This window comes from Spea bombifrons, chromosome 3 (genome assembly GCF_027358695.1).
Source record: "Spea bombifrons isolate aSpeBom1 chromosome 3, aSpeBom1.2.pri, whole genome shotgun sequence".
In the NCBI taxonomy this organism is placed as follows: domain Eukaryota; kingdom Metazoa; phylum Chordata; class Amphibia; order Anura; family Pelobatidae; genus Spea; species Spea bombifrons.
This window is the reverse complement of record NC_071089.1, coordinates 116,514,743-116,535,541: the sequence shown is the minus strand read 5'-3', so window position 1 is coordinate 116,535,541 and position 20,799 is coordinate 116,514,743. Positions and strand designations below refer to the sequence as shown.

General features: G+C 45.0%; 1 protein-coding gene across 1 annotated transcript; it reads left to right on the top strand.

The window, feature by feature from the left end:
- Nucleotides 1–1,009: 1,009 nt before the first annotated feature.
- Nucleotides 1,010–19,071, top strand: TRAM2 (translocation associated membrane protein 2). The gene is made up of 11 exons (XM_053458645.1): nucleotides 1,010–1,201; nucleotides 12,514–12,577; nucleotides 13,613–13,722; nucleotides 14,516–14,632; nucleotides 14,874–14,932; nucleotides 15,396–15,480; nucleotides 16,830–16,900; nucleotides 17,342–17,446; nucleotides 17,569–17,712; nucleotides 17,929–18,098; nucleotides 18,679–19,071. The coding sequence occupies exons 1-11, from the start codon at nucleotides 1,085–1,087 to the stop codon at nucleotides 18,750–18,752; spliced, it is 1,116 nt and encodes a 371-aa protein (XP_053314620.1). The 5' UTR covers nucleotides 1,010–1,084; the 3' UTR covers nucleotides 18,753–19,071.
- The last annotated feature ends 1,728 nt before the right edge of the window (nucleotides 19,072–20,799 follow it).

Sequence of the window (20,799 nt, the reverse complement as noted above, 5' to 3'; positions counted from 1 at the left end):
TGTGTTAGTGTGTGGTGTTGGCGCGGGTTTGTGAGTTTGTGTGAGTGTGTGGTGTTGGCGCGGGTGTGTGAGTTTGTGTGAGTGTGTGGTGTTGGAGCGAGTGTCTGGTGTTATTTGCGGGTTGCTGTTGGAATTATAGTTACATGAGGTCATCGGACAGGAAGTGAATGAATTATATGCGGACGTCCCGCCGGCTGGGGTCAGGACTCTGTATGAAGCAGCGGGCGGCCAGCGGAGACCCGAAGCAGCTGGAAAGGGCTCGATGGCGCCGTGTTTTGGAGCAGGTTTTGGAATGTTTGTAGGAGCGGCGATACGGGGCCCTCTATATTCTCTTATCTCCTTCGCTTATCATCCTCGGCTGTGTTATATTTGGCGCTTATTCTTTCTCCCTGGAAACCTTGGTGACGTCACATAATAACACGCAGGGCCGGACCGGGGAGGACTAAGTGACCCCTGGATCTGGCTTAAAATGGGCGGAGGAGGACAATATATATACACTGTATATATATATATACACACACACTATAGATTATATAAGGGGTCACCTTTACCTATAGTATTTACATGGCTTTGGAATGTGCCGTTGTACAGCACTGCTGAATATGATGGTGCTATATATAAAACAATTATAATAGATAGGTTTTTATATTAGGAAGGGTGTTTATGTGTAACATTCCATCTCAATGTATGTCACATGTATGTTACATGTATGTATAATTGCGGGTATATTGAGGTAACTTTGAGCGCTGATTCTATACACACGGTTGGGATTCTAATCATGATTAGGGTTCCGGGTAGGGACTGTCTTCCCAAACTGGGACACTTGGCTGTTTAATAAAGAGAGCAGCGGGCTGCGGGGCCGGCCGCGAGCTTTGAGCGGCTGAGTGGACGTGACGTGTCCACGCGCGGAAACCTCCACGGGCTGCATAGGAATGAGCACGCAGCCCCCGGCACTGCCAGGGTTAAGGCGGAGGTGCGCCTGCGCACGCAGGGGGCGGGGCCTGGCTGTGCCCAGAGCCCGGAGAAGTTTAGTGGGAGGGAGGAAGGGAGGGCAGAGAGAGGGAGAAGGGGCAATTGTGCGGAGATGGCTTTCCGCAGGAGGAAAAGTTACCCCATCTTCAGCCAGGAGTTTGTCATCCACAACCATGCGGACATCGGCCTCTTCTGTGTCATCCTGGTCCTCATCGGGCTCATGTTCGAGGTGAGAGCGCCTAGCCTGCTTCGTATTGCCCCCCCCCGCTAATTACCCCCCACCTTATGCGTGAAGTGGCCCCTCTGTGCACACAGGGGCCACAGCCTGTGGAGTTAAGAGTGAGACGTGATGCCCGGTGTGGTTGGTCCCTTTAATAATTCATAGGGTGTGGTGGTGGGGGCAGTATTTGGGGTGGTGGGGGCAGTATTTGGGGTGGGGGGGGTATTACTGACCCAGACTGTAAGTTCTGGGGTGAGGTTTAAATGCACCCCAAACTTAGAGAAGTCCGGAGCAGGTCCTCCCAGCGCTGTCCTGGGGCAGATCATTCCTTTAGGGGGTTAAAGTGGGTTGGAAGGGGGTATATATGTCGGGAGGGGGGGCATTTAAAGCCCCTCCATCAAATATTAACCCTCACAGCAGGGGGTGCGATCACTAATTTTTATTAACTGTTGAGGGCCGGGTGGATCCAGACAAGTTCTTAAAAGTTGCCCCCCTGGCTCTGCCCCCACACCCCAGGGCTGCCCCCTTTTTGGGATGAGGTGTGGGGTATGTGTGTGTTTCCAATTGGTGCTGAACCTCTACAGTTACAGCTTCTATTAACCCTTATAATGCCAGACAATTCACTAAAGCCATGCCCTTCATTTGCCCCCACCGGGGGGGGGGTGTTAATTGGAGTTCCTCTTAACGATCAGGGATAACCACACTATTTCGGTTAATTTCCAGTCCAATCATCTAAATTAAACTTAAAGTTTTGCTTTATGGTAGTAGGTAAGTGGAACAGCTTCCCAGCAGAAGTGGTAGCGGTTAATATAGTGTTGGAATGTAAAGATGTGTGTGTTACCTATGTAGGGTGAGATTGTGTGAGTGTGAGTGTGTGTCCCTGCGCAACCTCCGTTTTGTCGGTGTGGCAAATAGACACGGGGGGGGTCAGATTTCAGTCATTCCAGGGGGGGGGTAACTGTACGTAATAACTCAGCTGCTGCCGTTCTATATGTTCCGGTTCTGCTGCATTTTAGTATTTTATGTAAATGTCACTTTTTGGTTTCGGACGCAGTGTTTAGTGGATTGGTGCTTTTGTTTTTCCTCCCCTTTTCGCTGTCAGGCTGTGAGCGATGTAAGTCGAGTCCGTCGCTATTCTAGACTTTTAGTAAAACCAAAAGTAGCGTCTTATTGATCCTAGTGGGATTCTACATCATAGAACAGAGACGGACATGTGCTGTCTGTGCGAGGATCTGCCACCTGGTTGCGATGGTTCCCCCGGGATTATGACCGCAGGGACCGGAGAATGAGACGTTTCTCACCCTGAGCTTCTCCCGACAGCTTCTCCCGACAGGGCCGGGATTATTATATTTATTATTTATTATTAGATTTATATTATTTTTACTCTAGAAGTCAGGCCAAAAATTTAGGTGCCAGATTTTTGTCCAACGATACTAATTAACACGCGCACTAACATACTTATACACACATGCATACTAACACACGCACAGTGACATGCCTACACGCATACTAACACACGCACCGTGACATGCCTACACGCATACTAACACACGCACCGTGACATGCCTACACACATACTAACACGCACAGTGACATGCCTACACGCATACTAACACACGCACAGTGACATGCCTACACGCATACTAACACACGCACAGTGACATGCCTACACGCATACTAACACACGCACAGTGACATGCCTACACGCATACTAACACACGCACCGTGACATGCCTACACACATACTAACACACGCACAGTGACATGCCTACACGCATACTAACACACGCACAGTGACATGCCTACACGCATACTAACACGCACAGTGACATGCCTACACGCATACTAACACACGCACAGTGACATGCCTACACACATACTAACACACGCACCGTGACATGCCTACACACATACTTACACACGCACAGTGACATGCCTACACGCATACTAACACACGCACAGTGACATGCCTACACACATGCTAACACGCGCACAGTGACATGCCTACACGCATACTAACACACACACAGTGACATGCCTACACGCATACTAACACACGCACAGTGACATGCTTACACGCATACTAACACACGCACAGTGACATGCTTACACGCATACTAACACACGCACCGTGACATGCCTACACACATACTAACACACGCACCGTGACATGCCTACACACATACTTACACACGCACAGTGACATGCCTACACACATACTAACACACGCACCGTGACATGCCTACACACATACTTACACACGCACAGTGACATGCCTACACGCATACTAACACACGCACAGTGACATGCCTACACGCATACTAACACACGCACAGTGACATGCCTACACGCATGCTAACACGCGCACAGTGACATGCCTACACGCATACTAACACACACACAGTGACATGCCTACACGCATACTAACACACGCACAGTGACATGCCTACACGCATACTAACACACGCACAGTGACATGCTTACACGCACAGTGACATGCCTACACGCATACTAACACACGCACAGTGACATGCTTACACGCATACTAACACACGCACCGTGACATGCCTACACATACTCACAGTTACATCCTTACACGCACTTCTGCACACACTTCTACCTTTGTTGGCTCGCAGTCCTTGCGCTGCTTGTGTCCGAGCGCGGGGCGATGACATCATATCCCCGGGCGATGACATCATATCCCCGCTCACACTCCCTTGGGAATTCCCGCAGTTCTTCTTACAGTCCCTACATTCAAAGGGTCTGACAAAACTAGAACCGACCGACCAAGAGCCTTTTTGAGCGACTTTTTGTGGCAAATATTACTTAATAATATAATAACGGAAGCCTCTAGAAGCCTGGGGGGGGTAACGCTTTAAGGCTGATCCCTTGAGGCCGCGCTCGTTCCTATGGTAATCCTGTAATTGTCTCTCTTTACCCAAAAATAAAATCGCTCGGGTTAATTTGTATTATTATTTTTTTTTTAAATCACATTAAAATCTATTTTTCTAAAACGTTTATTTTCTGCGAGCAGGTAATACAAGATAAATGACATAATTATCATTATTAGTTCCTCCCCTGCGGGTGTACTCCGGAGCTGGTACACTGTACAGCGCAGGGACCTTACCCTCTGCTGCGGATAATGATCTCCTAGAGCTCCCCCTACTGACCGATCTCTGCATGACGATCAGCAGTGACAAAAACCTGCTTTTTAGAGCTGAAACAACGAATCGATAAAATCGATAATAATCGATAACGGAAATCATCGATAACGATTTCCGTTATCGATTAATCGAGTGATCAATTCGTTGTTGGAGCACTCGGCTCCTTTTACTTACCTCCGCGAGCGTTCCCCGCTTCTGCTACACGCTCTGCAGTCTCCGCCTTCTTTTAGCTACGTGACGGATGTGACGCGTTCCGGAGGTAAGTATTCTTCATGTCTATGTGCACGGATCGCACAGAGCCACTCGCACAGAGCGAATCGCTCTGTGCGAATGGAGCCACTCGCACAGAGCGGTTCGCTCTGTGCGAGTGGCTCCACTCGCACAGAGCGGTTCGCTCTGTGCGAGTGGCTCCATTCGCACAGAGCGGTTCGCTCTGTGCGAGTGGCTCCATTCGCACAGAGCGGTTCGCTCTGTGCGAGTGGCTCCATTCGCACAGAGCGGTTCGTGAGTGTGGGTGCAGGGCAGAGTGGGGGTGGGGGTGCAGGGCAGAGTGGGGGTGGGGGTGCAGGGCAGAGTGGGGGTGGGGGGTGCAGGGCAGGAGACTGGGTGCAGGGCAGAGTGGGGGTGGGGATGCAGGGTGTGAGTGTGGGTGCAGAGCAGAGTGGGAGACTGGGTGCAGGGCAGAGTGGGGGTGGGGATGCAGGGCAGGGTGTGAGTGTGGGTGCAGGGCAGAGTGGGTGCAGGGCAGAGTGTGAGTGTGGGGGCAGGGCAGAATGTGGGGGCAGGGCTGGGTGCAGGGCAGAGTTAGAGACTGGGTGCAGGGGCACAGTGCAAAGTGCTGGGTGCAAAGTGCCAGTGCTGGGTGCAAAGTGCCAGGGCTGGGTGCAAAGTGCTGGGTGCAAAGTGCCAGGGCTGGGTGCAAAGTGCAAAGTGCTGGTGCAAAGTGCTGAATGCTGGGTGCAAAGTGCTGGATGCAAAGTGCCAGGGCTGGGGCAAAGTGCTGGGTGCAAAGTGCCAGGGCTGGGTGCAAAGTGCTGGGTGCAAAGTGCCAGGGCTGGGTGCAAAGTGCTGGGTGCAAAGTGCTGGGTGCAAAGTGCTGGGTGCAAAGTGCAAAGTGCTGGGGCAAAGTTTCTTGAACAGTAATAGTCCACCTCTTTTCAGAATGTTTGGGGTTATTTTGTTTCATAAATATTGTGTTTGGGTTCTTGTACTTTGAAAATATTGTTTTTTATTACATCATAACAAAATAAGAATGTTAATGTAAATTTTAAGTTGTTTTTTAACATCCAGTTCATTAAATTCTTTTAAATAAACGAAAAATTTGCATATTGTTTTTTTTATCCGATTAATCGATTAATCGAAAAAATAATCGGCCGATTAATCGATTATTAAAATAATCGTTAGTTGCAGCCCTACTGCTTTTATCTCATTTTGCCCCAATAAACTCCCTTTATCTGCAGACCTGGAGCCGCCGTGACTGAGCTGACGCTTTATGGCGATGCTAATGAAGTCCGTTCCTCCGTATCTAGGGCGCTCTACTCACTAAAACGTTATTTTGTGCTCGCTAGTCGTTCTTTTAGAAAGTAGAGGGGGGGTGATTTCGTCATTGCTGTTATTTATATGATTCTCGGGATTTGGGGGTCTGAGGAGTGAGGAGCCCCTCTGGTCTCTGGCGGGTGAGATCGGCCCGCGCTGCGCTGAGAATGGATCTTTATCCTGGCTGAGAATAGCTATTTTCTATTCATCTTCCCGTATTCTCTCTCCTTCCACACGTTTTACCTCTCTTTTATTTTTCCCTCTGTTTTTTTCCTCTCTCTTTCACTTTTACCTTTTTTTATTTATCTTTCACTTTTCCTTTCATTTCTCTCTATTTTCTTCCTCACACTTTCATCGCTCTTTCACCTCGCCTGCTCGCTCGCTCTCTTTTTTCACCTCGCCCCCCCGCTCGCTCTTTTTTCACCTCGCCCCCCCGCTCGCTCTTTTTTCACCTTGCCCCCCCGCTCGCTCTTTTTTCACCTCGCCCCCCCGCTCGCTCTCTTTTCCACCTCGCCCCCCCGCTCGCTCTCTTTTCCCCTCGCCCCCCCGCTCGCTCTCTTTTCCCCTCGCCCCCCCGCTCGCTCTCTTTTCCCCTCGCCCCCCCGCTCGCTCTCTTTTCCCCTCGCCCGCTCGCTCTCTTTTCCCCTCGCCCGCTCGCTCTCTTTTCACCTCGCCCGCTCGCTCTCTTTTCACCTCGCCCGCTCGCTCTCTTTTCACCTCGCCCGCCCGCCCGCTCGCTCTCTTTTCACCTCGCCCGCTCCTCTTTAGGGAATAGTAAATAATTAAAATGAAAGGTAATTTCAGAGATTCGCACTTTCTGGGCGTCTGTGAGGGATGAAGCTGTTCGTGTTTCTCCGCATTGTTCTGGGTCATTTCAGGGCAGCGGAGAGTTTCTCGTATCATTTTTCTGATGTGTTTTTCCTCAGCCCAGTTACTTGAAACGATGCGGGGCGACCGTGTTTTGGGCAAAAAAAACTCAATAAATATCTGTTTTGCTTTTCTAAAAAGCATACTCCCTTCCCTTATACACGTATATATTTTTTTATGTATATACATTTAGCGGTTCCTTCCCAGCGTCCCTCAGGAAAATATTCTATCCTTGGTACAAACGGGGCGAGGTGACCCAGATAATGTATAGTCCAATCAGTCAAGAAGTCTCCCCGCATTAACTACACATTATACAGGGCCCTCTCAGACCTTCGTGCAGGAGAAGCTCCCCCAGGGTCGGCCTTTTATTGGTCCGTTGGGAAGTCACAGAGTTAAAACACCCAACTTTCCTGGGATTTATGATAGATGGGCTGACATAGTTGTGTAAACGTCCGGGACCTCAGAGGTCTCTTCTTCATTCTGTGGAAAATATACCTTCTATGTTGTCCCAATAAGACTCCTATATTCCCGGTTAGTGAATAGACCCCAGGTGGACTTCCCATAAGCCTGGTTTGGGACTTGCATTTTCTGCGTGGTTTTCTGGTTTTTTTGCTACTTATTTTCCAGAATTATCAACTCCTCTTTTTTTCCGTAAAGTTCAGAACCCGGCACTTGTTCATTCTGCTGGGAATTTGGCCCGTAGGCCGTCTGGCCCCTGTCTCTGCCGGTCTCCAGGACATGATGTCCGCGGTGACTCCATGGCCTGTGTTCTAGGTTAAAGATGTACGTTATGTGGGGGCCGTTCCTCTCTTTTGCTGCTTATTTCTCTAGCGCAGTCGGCTTTGCACCTGAACCTAAAGCAAACATGGCTGGCACGACCTCTTCTCAGACCTCTCGGTTTTCTCTGGATGACAGACAGAGGCAGGCCTGGACGTGGGACGCTGCCGGTGCCCGATGGCGCCTCCCAACGCTGCCAAAGTGTTAGCATGCGCGTGTGGACGCATGTGTGTGCCATTTATTCCCCCCCCCAGCCTTAAAGTGCCGGGTCTGAATCCCCTCTCTGTCCCTGGATACAGACTTTCCTGACGTCATCAGATATGAGGATACGGGGCCAGATCTTTCAATTATTTGAATTTTTTTTGTAATTTTTTTGTAATTTTTTTGCAATTTAAAAAAAGACCACGCATGCGTTACCATAAGATATTTATGTTTTTTTTTAAATTATTATTTATATAGGTCGGGGGTTACGGTTTATATTTGTTGTGGTGGTAATGAGACGGCGTCGGCTGGCGAGTACACTGCCGTCGGCGGCGTCTCCCTGGGCGTGCGGTATTTGCAGAGGCCGCTCGCGTCGTGTGCCGCTATCTCCAGGTCTCTGATACCACGGAGCTCTTCTGCAATGTGTAGATTGCAACGTGTACGAAACCGTTACACGCACCAAGCCCCCCCCCCTAAACAAACAAGCAAACACGCGGCCCCGGGAGCCGAACGTGGAGCAGTTGCCATGGAAACCACGAGAATTTATGAAAGCATTCTGCTGGGAGGCATCGATAAACAGAAAAACATGGGTTTCAGTCCCGACCAATAAAAAAAATGATATTCTCTATTTTATATATTGTTTAATCCTAAAATATCTCAGTGCCATGTGGCGTTTTTTGTGCATAACATTTTTAATGAATATAGAGGTCGATTTAATAATAAAAAAAATTGTATTTCATAAAAAAAACCCACTAAATAGTTTTTTCCCTATTTTTCCCCCTTAATTTTCTGTTTTTGTAATAATTTCCTGTGCCTGTATAGGCGTATAAATTCTGAAATTTAAAAATTAAAAATTTGGGGAAATGTAAAGAGGGAGAAAAAAATTGCAAGCTTTTTTTTTTTTTTTCCCCCTTCTGTCCCAGCAGGAAGTAGAATAGAAAGTATTCTGTGAGCCTCTCTGCCGAGCCAAAATATGCCAGGAATGTGTGTCTTTCCAAAGTGAGGATTTTTTTTCTGGCTGTTCCAAGACTTAAGTTTAAGTCAATACTGTATGTGAAACAACTCGGCCCTTGTGCACCTGGGAAGCGGCGGGAGAAACCGGCTCCCGGTTTGACGCAGGCGTTTTATAAATGGTGTTTTTCATATGGGATTTTTTTTTTTCATTTTTTTTTCTTTTTTTTTTTTTTCTCCTCAGTGCCACGTTTTCAAAACCGAGAGGGGCCGATCTGCGGATGGGAGGGAGAGAAAAAAAAAAGGGGGGGGTATTACTTGACATTTCAGCAGACCTCCTGCTTTCCATGAATGCAGAAGTGAGAATAATATTTCCGTTCAGAAATACGTTGCTCAAAAAGTTTCAAGATTCTAGATAACTTCCGGGTGATTGGCTGCTAGGATGCTATATAATTTTTTTTTTTTTTTTTTTGACAAACATTTTCAGTTTTATTTTTTTTATTCATTTTTTTTTTTTTTTTTTACATAAAAATGTTAATTTTTTTCCTTCAATTTTTTTTAATTGCGTTTTTTAAATCAATAGTCATAATACAATTTTAGCGGGTTTTTGTGCGTTTGTCTCTTGTGTTTAGATCCCGGTTCCTTGCACGCGTTTGACCTTCTGATTGGCTGCCCGGTATATATTTTGGATTATCTGACGCTTGGTCGGTAACTTCGGGGAGATCAGAAGGAAGAGATCTTTTCGAATGGGCGATGGCGGGACGGCCCTGGCGCTTTAAGGCCCGCGGCTGCCTGAGGGTGTTAGCGCGGCTGGCTATGTTTTTATGCTCATGATGCCAGCGTATCTGCCCGCGTTTGCCCCGTGTGCTGGGAGGCCAGGTTTGTTAACCAGTAAGTTACCAGCTGTTGCCCCGATGAGGGTTGTCTGTATACAGAATGCCCCGGGGTCACTGATCCACGAGCATTTCTGCTTTCAACCCCCGCAGAGACCTACAGAACACTAGAACTTCTTTGGTCCCCAGCATTGTATGAGTTGTAGCCGTCATCAACTGGTTCTCTATAGATTGCCGGGAGGCTGGCTGGGTGTAATGGGAGTTATAATGCGTAGCAGCTTGGCGTCCAGAGTTGCCGTCAGTAGAAGTTGTAACTCGCTGCCCCTCGACCATAAAGGGGAAACCATTTGGTGGTCTCCTCATCGACCAGTCCTGATAGTTTCCATGTATGTCCTTCAGCATCCATCAGATGGGGGGAGGGTCCGTGTATAGCGTAACCCCCTCGTTCTTTGGCTTCCGACGAGTCCTCTACTCTCGGAATATTTAATTTCTGGACGAAGAGAGGAATCTTTTGATACGTGATCTGTGGAGTGGCCCCGATAAGGACGCCGTACCGAGGAATTTCATAGACAAGCGCCGCTTTGAATCCATGCCTGAAATGTGAGAGTCAGATAGGGGCCAAAAGGCAAGTCCCCGGGAATGTGTATCCCGTCCAAATATTTCACAAAGAAAACCCAAATTTATTTATCAGCTTTAAGAGACTAAGAGTCCTGTGTACCGGGATAGTGTATTGCACGCCTGTGTTAAAATAAATATCCAGACAATCTGGTTTTGGGAAAAACTGTAAAAAATAAATAAAAATATTTATCTTTCTTTTTTTTTTTTTTTTAACTGAAAACCAAAACAGGCTGAAAATAACAAGGCAAGCTCATTATATATATATATATATATATATATATATATATATATATATAAATTTATATCATTTTCAGACTGTGTAATAATGAGGATCGGTAATTATGAAAATATTTCAAAATAAAGAGGTTAAAATTGTGTAATTTTGCACCCCTCCCTTTCTTTAAGATTTTCTTAGTTTTTTCCCCCCAATATTTCTACGTTCGCCCAGCTTCCCACCATAGATTCAGCGGGGGAACCTTGGGGACCCTGCCAGGTGGGTTAAAAAATTTAACCCGGTGTAGCTTGAAGCTGGTCGTCATGTAGAAACAATATGATTTATATAATCTGCAGAAAATACGCTTTAAGAATAAACATTTTTTTTTTATTTTTCTTGTACTGTTTTTTTTTTTATTTTTTTTTTTATTTTTTTTTATTAATCTGGCTTTTATTTTTTGGGGCTTTCTATATAAGTTAGATGGGCAATGCCCTGCCAGACAGACCATGCCCTGGAGCCCAGCAGAGCCCAGCTGTTGTCTGTGTATACACAAGCCGATTCCTTGTGGGGGGGGGTGCATCCCACCTACAGAGATTTTCCGATGGGAAACGTGGAGGCATCCAAAGGCTCATTTACTGTGTAGGAGGAGAGGGCCGTGCATTCCCATGCTGAGTTCTTTATTAATTCACCAGTTTGTATTTATTGAGATGTGTAACGGTCATGCGGGTAATTAGAATGTATGCACATAGCAGGCGAGAATTTATTAGAATATTATTTTAAAAATAAAAATAAAAAAATTCCTACAAATATATAATAAATAGTACCGTGAATAAGTTTTAGGCGGGTGTTAATGAATGAACAGAAAAAAATCTAAATCAAATCAGTAAATATGTTATAACCTTCAAAACAGCATCAGTTCTTCTAGGTAGACTCGTGCTAGTCAGGGATTTTGTAGGCATGTAATTAGGTGTATGAATGAACAATTATACCAAACAGGTGTGCTAATGATCATCAATTTAATATGTAAGTTGAAAGGCAATCGTAAACTGAAACAGCTGTGTAGGAGGAATAAAACTGGGTGAGAAACTCACTAACAAGGTGAAATCGCTGAAGTTTCATGGCAAAAGTCAAACACCAAGCACAGCAACAACACACAGGGTAGCTACACCGCATCAGGCAGAAATTTCAAGGCGGACGGGGGGTTTCCAAATGCTCTTTTGAAGAAGCAGAAAGAAACGGGAAATGTTGAGGATTGTAGACGCAGCGGTCAGCCAAGGAAACTTGGTGGAGCAGATGAGACGCGTTATGCTTGCTTCCCTTCTTAATCCTTGATGTCCAGCAGCGCCATCAGCATTGGCAGAAAACAGTCATCGTCACAAAGGCTACAAAAATAAAATAAAAGCCTGGTGCTTAAGGGGTTAATCTATCTATATCTTTTTATGTATGGTCCGCTACAGTATTCCTAACCAGAATAATAATTCCTTGGTTTGGCGTATCAGCCGTAATGGGTGTTTTCAGACAATGACTAATTCATTGCGGGCGCGCTGTATACGGTTTGGCCCTTGGTTCAGTGCACGGGTGAAGCCGCGATCCAGGTGCGCAGGGTTGCCGGGATTTTTGGCAGGTGAATACAGAAAGTTCTTTGATCTTCGTTTTTATAGAATGGAATATCAGCCAAGCGTTCTTAAAAGGTAATTCCGAGACAAAGAACCCCCCCAACCAAAAAGTAAAATATGGAACAGATCTAGGGTAAATGTGCTTGTTCTATGTACTTAACCTTGCTGTATTTTGGAGCCACCTGGCAAGGGTTGTAGTTGCCTATGGGCCTAATTCCAAAAATAGGCTGACCTAATACGTTCTGTTTTAAAGGGTCAACCGTGGTGCTTTTTATATTTCTATAGTAGCGAAACCCTCTTTAATGCTTCTAGTTCCTGTGTCGCGGGGGTCTCCTGGTAACTCCCTATGGAAATACCGTCCCTCGTCCCACTGATTCTTGTGTTATGTGTGACCCTTTTCCTATAAGACATATACCTGACCCTAAAAGCGGGTTGGCTTATTTCTATTTATGTCATCCTTCTTGAGGATGTGTACGAGACCCCCAGGGAGACCATGGCTTGTCTACATAATAATACTTTTTCGTATGTTTTCTTTTTTTTGCAGGTCACAGCGAAAACTGCCTTCATCTTTATATTACCTCAATATAACAGCAGTATACAATCTCTCGGTAAGCGACAAATTCTCAGTGGGTGAATTGTTATAATACCCTGCCAATGAAAAAAAATACTGTATTTAAAAAAAAATACACAATAGAAGGGTAAAACAGCATTTTCTCTTTCACTCACACTTATGCTCTTATCAATGTCTCTCAGCCGCCCGCTTCTGTATCCTGTCTCTTTTCCCGCAGCTCCGCTTCTTCTCTTGCCTCTTCTTGTTCTTCTGTCTTCGTCCGCTTCTCTGTGAACCCGACCTCCTGCTCACTTCTGCAAAAGGTTTGCGCACTATCTCCCCCCGACCAGAGGACCAAGGAGGAGAGGCTGTCCCCGTGACTCCGCTCTTTTGCGACAGTTCTCCAATAGGACAGAATAATTCCGACAGATTCGTGGAGAAAGAGAAGCGTTTCGGATCCTCTTTCTCCACGGAGCATCCGATCGCTTTTGCAAAAGAGTGAAGTCACGAGGACAGCCGCTCCCCCCCCCTGTTCCTCCAATCGGTGGAGAGGGTGTGCCTAGAGGCTCCGCCCTTATAAAGATTTAACTTGGAGGAAAAAAATGCGACCTATAGTAAGGTCCTGATTACAGGTCGCACTTTTTTAAAATTCAGATATAAATCAGATATTTTTAGATATTTTTAGCGGTTGGGTGATTCTATTTAGCTACTGTGCGTGACCTCAAAAAACAAGGTTTTATTATTTACTACTTTTTATCAAGTTCCCAACTAAAGGTAATTAAAATGATTCATAGAATAAAACCTGTTTCTTGGACCCTCTTTCCTATTTCTCTGGCTTTAATAAATGTAATGTTACGCATTTGTGGAAATTCTGGGGATTTTTTTTTTTATCTTCAAACTGAGAATTCCTGCAAGTCATCATCCTGTTTAAATATTGAGATATGATTGTTTTTTAATTCCGTACATATCTTGATTGCAAATAAACAGATAAGGGAAGCCAGTTGGAGAGGGATTTAATATTCAGATTCCAATAAACTCGTGGCACCCTTGAACGTAAACTCGGTTTTCCCCCACTTTTCTGTTCTGCTTTCAGACGGCGAGATTGTTTATTATCATTATGGCGTGAAGGATCTGGTCACCATTTTGTTCTATATTATCATTACCATAATTCTACACGCGGTGGTGCAGGAATACATCTTGGACGTAAGTTACTCCCTTTTTTTTGGGTCCTTCAAAAACTCCTTGTCTATCTTGGGTGTGGTGTCCTAGACCTAACCCGGGGCAGAGCCACCAGCTGCCCCCTTTGCACGACCTTCCTTGTTGCTGAGCCTGGGATGTCATCATATCCTGGTGCTTCGTCTTTTAAGGACGTGCAGCGCACGGGGAAGTCCTCCATAATGTTAGTGGTCCAGCTGGGGAGATCACTGATGTCCCTCTTGATCGGGCTGCTGGACAGTGACGCTACTCCTTTTGGGGCAGTGGGGCTACCAGGACCCAGGATCTCACTAGTCTAAGGTCTAGTCGACCTATGACAGAATACATCATTGAGCAGAGTAAGTTGAGTAGCTAATATTTGGAACGAATATGGTAACTTCTCAAGAGCTCAACCTTGGAGATAACTGGGTGGAATGTGGTCAAGTTGACCTGTATTTGGTTACAATTGGTGGACTTCTCACCAAGCTTGGCTGCTGACTGAAGTCATCGTGTGGGTCCGGTGAAGTTGAATTACCAGTTTGGTGATAGCCCGTTATGTTAACACGATGGGGATAAACTCGATCCAACTCCGGCCATTTGTCCCCAAAATGGACAAACAACGTAGACGTCCCATTCCAAGTGCTGCAGAGTGTATTCTAAATGAGGAAACGTGGCTCCACAGGTTGGCGCTTCCATACAATGCATGTTTGTGGTCTTGAATATTTAACCTCATATTTGTAGTCATCAGGAAATCTCGCCTAGAAAGACCTAATAATTGTATTTTTTTTTTGTCCTTCTTTAGAAAATTAACAGACGTCTTCACCTTTCCAAAGTGAAGCAGAGTAGGTTTAATGAATCTGGCCAGTTGGCGGTCTTTCATCTAACATCCATGTTCTGGAGTCTTTATGTAGCCGGCTCGGTGAGTTCATCTTTGACCGCATCTACGTTTTTATTTTGTGGAACGCGGGTCCATTGGGGTTCATTCACAAAATTCAAATCCTAAAAGTAGGAAGCTCCCGGCTGAGTTTCACTGTGCGTCATAATACACGGCTCAGTCAATAAACCCCAATGAATGCTATTATTGTACTTTATTTTTTCCATGTAATGATTAGTTTTAGCTTTTTAAGTGTTATTTTCGTTGTGTTTATATCTTATTCCAGGAAGGCTATCTATCCAACCCAAAAACACTGTGGGAAAGTTATCCTCATGTTTACCTTCCGTAAGTGCTATTTTATGATTTGCCAAATTCACACATTTCATGCAAGTGATCAGTTTTCCTTCTAATAAGAGCTATTTTCGGTTAAGAACAAAGTGTGTGTGTGTATGTATGTGTGTATATATATATATATATATATATATATATATATATATATATATATATATTATATAAAAAAATAAATATATATATAATTTTGTACTATTTGTCTGTCCTAGACTCTGTATGGGGAGAAATATTTCTTTTTACGCTTCCTAATTTTGTCCACTTCCTGTTGCCATAAGGCACCACAGGAAGTGAAAGGTGCGATGAGAAAAAGGCTTCCCCCCGTTTGAAAGTAATCCATGTAAAATATTCCGTACGATGAGAAGTTTTAATATTCTGACGACGCGTTCTCCTCCGTGGATATTTAACATACTTGCTGGAACGTTGGGTTGCGTTTAAATGTAATTTTGCGTTCCTGCAGCTTCCAAGTGAAGTTCTTCTACCTGTGCCAGCTGGCGTACTGGCTGCACGCGCTGCCCGAACTCTACTTTCAGAAGGTGAAAAAGGTAAGGAATCTTTTATATTATTATTTTTTAGGGTGTACATGTGCTCTCTGAATGGAGCCTGAAACAAATGATTATTATATTTAATATTAGGTCTGATCTGCCCCGTCTAGTCGCCCCGTCGTTGGTCTCGTCTTAGATTCAGGAGCCGTATGTCTATCCCATGCATGTTTAAATCTCCACATTGTATTACCCTCTACCGCTTCTGCTGGGAGGCTGTTCCACCCTCTCAGTAAAGTAAATGTCTTCATTTATAGCCTTACTATAGACGAGGTGTAAATGCTTGCATACGCTGAGTGACCTTCAGGTAAGGACAGTATGGGCAGGCTTTATATAGACAGCCAGTGGTAAACGAGGCCGCGTCGTGGTCAGTAATGAAGGCCTTTCTTTCCACTATGGTGACGCTTATGGTCGGAGGAGCAGTTGGCCGTTTCCGCTCAAACTGAATCTAAGGCTTTAAGCAGCAAATGTTTATCGTGCATGCATCAAATCCAAACATTCCCTGTAACCACAGCTGTAAAACCAGAAAGGGTCCATTCATTTTTGGGGGGGCATTTAATCAACGCAGCGTGCCTCTGCTGGTATTAATCTTACGTTCTTACTCTCCATGTACTAAACAAACCCATCATGGGGCCAGCTGTCCTAAATATTCATTCTTAGGATCTGCATGATTATTCCTCCCCATTAACCTACCTCTCCCCTATTAAAGGGGAAGTCCTGTAAAGGAAAAACTCCGTGCTGTGTACAGGAATATACCCTCCCTGCGCTGTATCCAGCAAAGTCGGTCGCTGTTGACAAAAATCTGTTTTTATCTCATTTTGTTCCAACTGATGCTTTATGGCAATGCTAATGAAGTCCGTTCCTCCATAGACTTTCATTAGCCAGAGAGTCCAACTGGGTGATTAAGACTGAGTCTTTCTGTTGTTTCTTGAAGGCAGTATGATAAGGAGTCGGGGGGTTGTCTGATAGATTGGGGGTCAGATAACAGAGCGAGAACTTATACAAATGGACAATACGCAGCTGCCTGAATGAGGCAAAAACTTTTATTAATAAAAAAGGCACAATACTGATTTTAGATCTGATACTGGAAATAAAAAGTAATAAAGAAGTGTTTTGCGTTCCCCTTTAAGGTGCTGATTGTTGATTGGTTTGGGAAGGCTTTGTAAGGGGAGGGGAAGGGAGAGAACTTCAGGGCAGGAAAGTGATTGGATAACGCTATTGGCGCCCCATTGGGACACAGCTTTCCGAAGAGCCAAGTGTAGCCAGCAGGGGTTGAATAATATAAATTATTATAAATGGCTAAAATCGCTCAATCCTTTTTTTTTTTTTTTTTTTTTTTTTTTTCTCCCCAGGAGGAAATCCCCCGCCAGTTGCAGTACATCATACTATACCTCCTTCATATAGCCGGAGCTTATCTGCTGAAGTAAGATAAACCTGGAAACATTTCTGTCATTACACATCATTTCTTACACATTCACAAAATTTGGATGTTTTTATACCCTCCCCCCTCTTGTTCTGCACAGACTAGTGAGGGGTTAATGGGGGGGTTAATGGAACTAATATTACATAAATGAATAGTTTAGAACCACCTTGGGTTAATTTATAGCCTCTAAGATCTCTGGTGGCTCCCGGCGCGTTTCGCTCTTGTGGCCGGGCGCTGAATCAAAGAGGGGGAGGGGAGGATTTAGCCGCACAGTAAAGGGGTTCTCATAATCCTCCATAATAGGACACCTTGGACAGAGATCTATTTTGTACAGCGCTGCAGAATATGATGGCACTATCTATAACAAACAAAACAAAATAAAATGTGGTCGTTCTAAACATTCTGCGAATCTGACTTGCCGCTTTTGTCGCCGCCTTGCAGTCTGACGCGCCTCGGCCTCATATTGCTGCTCTTACAGTCGGTGGCGGAGCTTCTGTTCCATATAGCACGCTTGTTTTACTTCACGGATGAAAATAACCAAAAGCTGTAAGTACTGTGTGTTTAAAGTGACTTTTTAGATTGTTAGCTCCATGGACAAGATGTTTCCCATATATATATTGACCAGTTATTTTTTTTTTGTTTTTTTTGTGTTTGTTTTTCCTCCCCAGTTTTAATGTGTGGGCTGTAGTGTTTGTGATCAGCCGCTTGTTCACCCTGACTCTGTCCGTTCTGACCGTTGGGTTTGGTCTCGCCCGAGCAGAGGTCCATACGTTTAACCCGGACAAAGGAAACTTCAATACGCTTCTTTTCAGGTACGGGAAAAATGGGGGGGGTCCATTTGTCTTGTCACCGTAGCAACCGACGGAACGTCTAATGCCTGGAACGTTCCATTGATAGTTTAGGTCAAAAGCCCATCTTTTAAACAGAATGCCTCATTGTAAGCACCCCCGTTGTCTGCGACTCTCCCAAACCCCACCGTTAGCCAGTATTGGGGGTCTTATTCTGCGTCATTCCCTTGCGCCCTTTAGGATGTTTGTCCTTCTGTTGATGTGTGTCTCTCAGACCTGGATGATGTGGCGCTTCATCCACTTCCAGCTGCGGCGTTGGAGGGAATGCTGTAAGGAACAGGCCGCCAAGAAGAGGACGGCCGTCGCCGTTATAGCAAAGCAGCAAGTCAAGGTCCTAAAGAGGGAGTCCGGTAAGAACATGGCCTCGTCCTGCGGGACCCCTCAAGAAAGTTTTGGATAGAGGGGAAAGTTGTGTATTTCTGGGGGGGGGGGTTAAACTCGCTCTGTATAAATTTCTTTGGGCTTAAAGGAACCCACGCACCATTTTAAACACTAGTATGGAGGTCGGAATAATGGAGGGTCCCGGCGCCCTGACAGATCCATACCTCCCATCTATCCCACGACGTGCAATAATCATCCACGCTCACTGATACTGCACGCCGAAGAGTGATGTCCTTTGCAGTGAGGGAGCAGTGAATGCGTGTGTGAATGTGTACGTGTGTGAATTTATATATCTATCTATATATCTGTGTGTGAATGAATGTTTGGGGGAGCAGAATAGAATTTAGAAAGAAGATAAAAATGTAAAAGGCAGACAAGCAAGATTAAAAACAGGCAAAAAAAGAGGGCAAAACAAAATGGAACAGAAGGAAAAAAGCTAAAGGCAGGAAATCAGAGAAGTTGCCCTTCCTCTTTAATTGCTCCAGAGCCCAAAACTCTACTAAACTCTACTTTCTTCTACTAAAGAAACGTTGTTGGTTTTTTCCCCAGGTTTTCACGAAAATGGGGTAGTAAAAGCAGAGAACGGATCCACTCCTCGACCGAAAAAAATAAAGTCTCCATAAGTGCCAAACGTTTTGCAGCAGGGATCCCCCTCCCCCCTCACACCACCCTTCAGGGAGGTTAGAGTTTTCTGGACTTTCATTGAGCTCCTGTTTTTTTTTTTTTTTCGCCAGCACTTTGCCTTTTTTGTGATCTAGAATACAAGTGCCTTCTGGAATCCTCACTAGAAACTATTAGTCAGGTTTCTTAACAAAAACAAGGAAAAAAACAAACAAAAAAAGCACCAAGTGCCCGACATGCCGTTTGAAACCAGTCCTGGTTCCATTCACGCCTCGGAGATGTACATTCCCTTCGCTGTTGACTGTATTTCAGTATTTTTGATGTTTTCCAAAGCCAGCTGCACCATCAGTCTATTCAAGGAGATCCTCACCTTCTTCTTATTCCGTGCAACATGAAGACCAGCGTCTAAGCAGATCACGTGGCCTTATCGGACTCTCTAACCCAGTGTCCTGTTGACTTCAACTCGGTCATCGACTAGAGTGGATCTATTCTTGGGGCGTTGGGTTTGGTCCAAGCCCCTCTTGCCGGTTGCCTGTTATAAGTGTGCCTTAGGTTTTTTTGGGATTTTTTTGGATTATGTGTACATTGATATGTCTAGATGTTCTTCAGAGGTCATACTGCTTGTCCCCTGACTTTTGAGGTTGGCACAAGCTTAAAAAAGAAAATTAGATGGACCTCTTCAAAAGATTCCTAGGCGTTGGGAGATACGATGGATGTATTCTCCATTAGTAGTGAGATTTTAGTACCATAGAGTGCCGGAGGTTCAAAATACTTGACGTGCTTCACGGGCGAGTATCTCCATCAAACAATGTATTGATTAACGGTTCCTATGGTAGGGGTGGACATGACCTTCAGATCTTCATCCAAGGGTCCATTCCTCGTTTTAGAAGACAAGCAGGGAAAAGGCCGGTAATAAAAATAAGTAAATAAATAAAGCTCTTCCTGCATAATAATGTGAACGCTGCCGATTCTAATGTCTTCGTTTGGCCCGATGATCTGGTGGTGGGGAAACAAAGTCGGGAACGGTTGAGTATTTTATGGCCTCCAAAAGACCTCCTGCCTATTTTTACTTCTAGAGTAGAGCCCCGCACACCTCAGATTTTGTACCTGATTCAAGGTCGTGTCAATGATCATATTTAATGTCCGTAGTTGGCCCTATTGGCTCCCGTCACATTGGCCTTCTTGGATGAAACATTAGAAATCGAGTAACGTCTGAACCACCAGAACTTCATTCTGGATTCCGATTATTTTGAGGTTTGTGGTTAACGTGTTTTTCGAGGATGATAACGTAAAAAAAAAAAATAGAAACAAATATTGAGATTTTGGTAGAAAAGTAAAGTGTCTTCTTCTGAGGGTTTACATTCAACCATCCACCTGGGGCTTGGAGCGTGGTGGACCTCGTGCCTTCTCAGCCCTGTAGTAACAGAATCTATGAAATCCAAATAAATACGCGTTACTCTTGAATGTGGAAGGCGTCTGCATCCACGATCTGGACTATCTTGAGGTTTTCAGTAGCTTCTTTAAAAAGGAGCCATTAATGAAATTTTCGTTAAAAATGAAATTCTACAAAGACCATGGACACCGTTTTCAAAATTGAGATTATTTGTATTCATCACTTTGTACTTTTTTCATGTGTTTTTGTCTGATTTCACAGCTCTTTTGGACAGTACTGAGGTTTTGAATGGAAATGACGCTTTCTGTAGCATGCGATTTCACTTGATTGTTTGAATACAATGTGGTCAATTTTCTACTTTAAAGGGCAAAAAAGAGGCTTGGTGTTTTTGATTTTGCGGGTGGCTCTAGAATCATGTCTGGGAGGTCTCTCCTTATTCAAATGGGATCGAAGGAGCGGGCAGAACCTGGATAGGGGCAGATGTACCCCCCCCCCGCGCACACGCACACACCCTTACCTCTCCAGTTACGCATTGCTACGGGTAGCCCGAGTATCGTATGTCATATCCAAGGTGTAAACCTCTCATGTTTCCAAGTCGCATCTCGGCCGTAGAAGACTTTGAAGGGTAATAAAGTAAAGTAGCGAGGTTGTGTAAA

Excerpts from the sequence above, each read along its gene's own strand:
- TRAM2 (XM_053458645.1), top strand. The coding sequence starts at position 1,085 with ATGGCTTTCCGCAGGAGGAAAAGTTACCCCATCTTCAGCCAGGAGTTT. Across the intron at positions 13,723-14,515 it reads TGCAGGAATACATCTTGGAC|AAAATTAACAGACGTCTTCA; the intron begins GTAAGTTACTCC and ends GTCCTTCTTTAG. Across the intron at positions 16,901-17,341 it reads GCCGGAGCTTATCTGCTGAA|TCTGACGCGCCTCGGCCTCA; the intron begins GTAAGATAAACC and ends GCCGCCTTGCAG.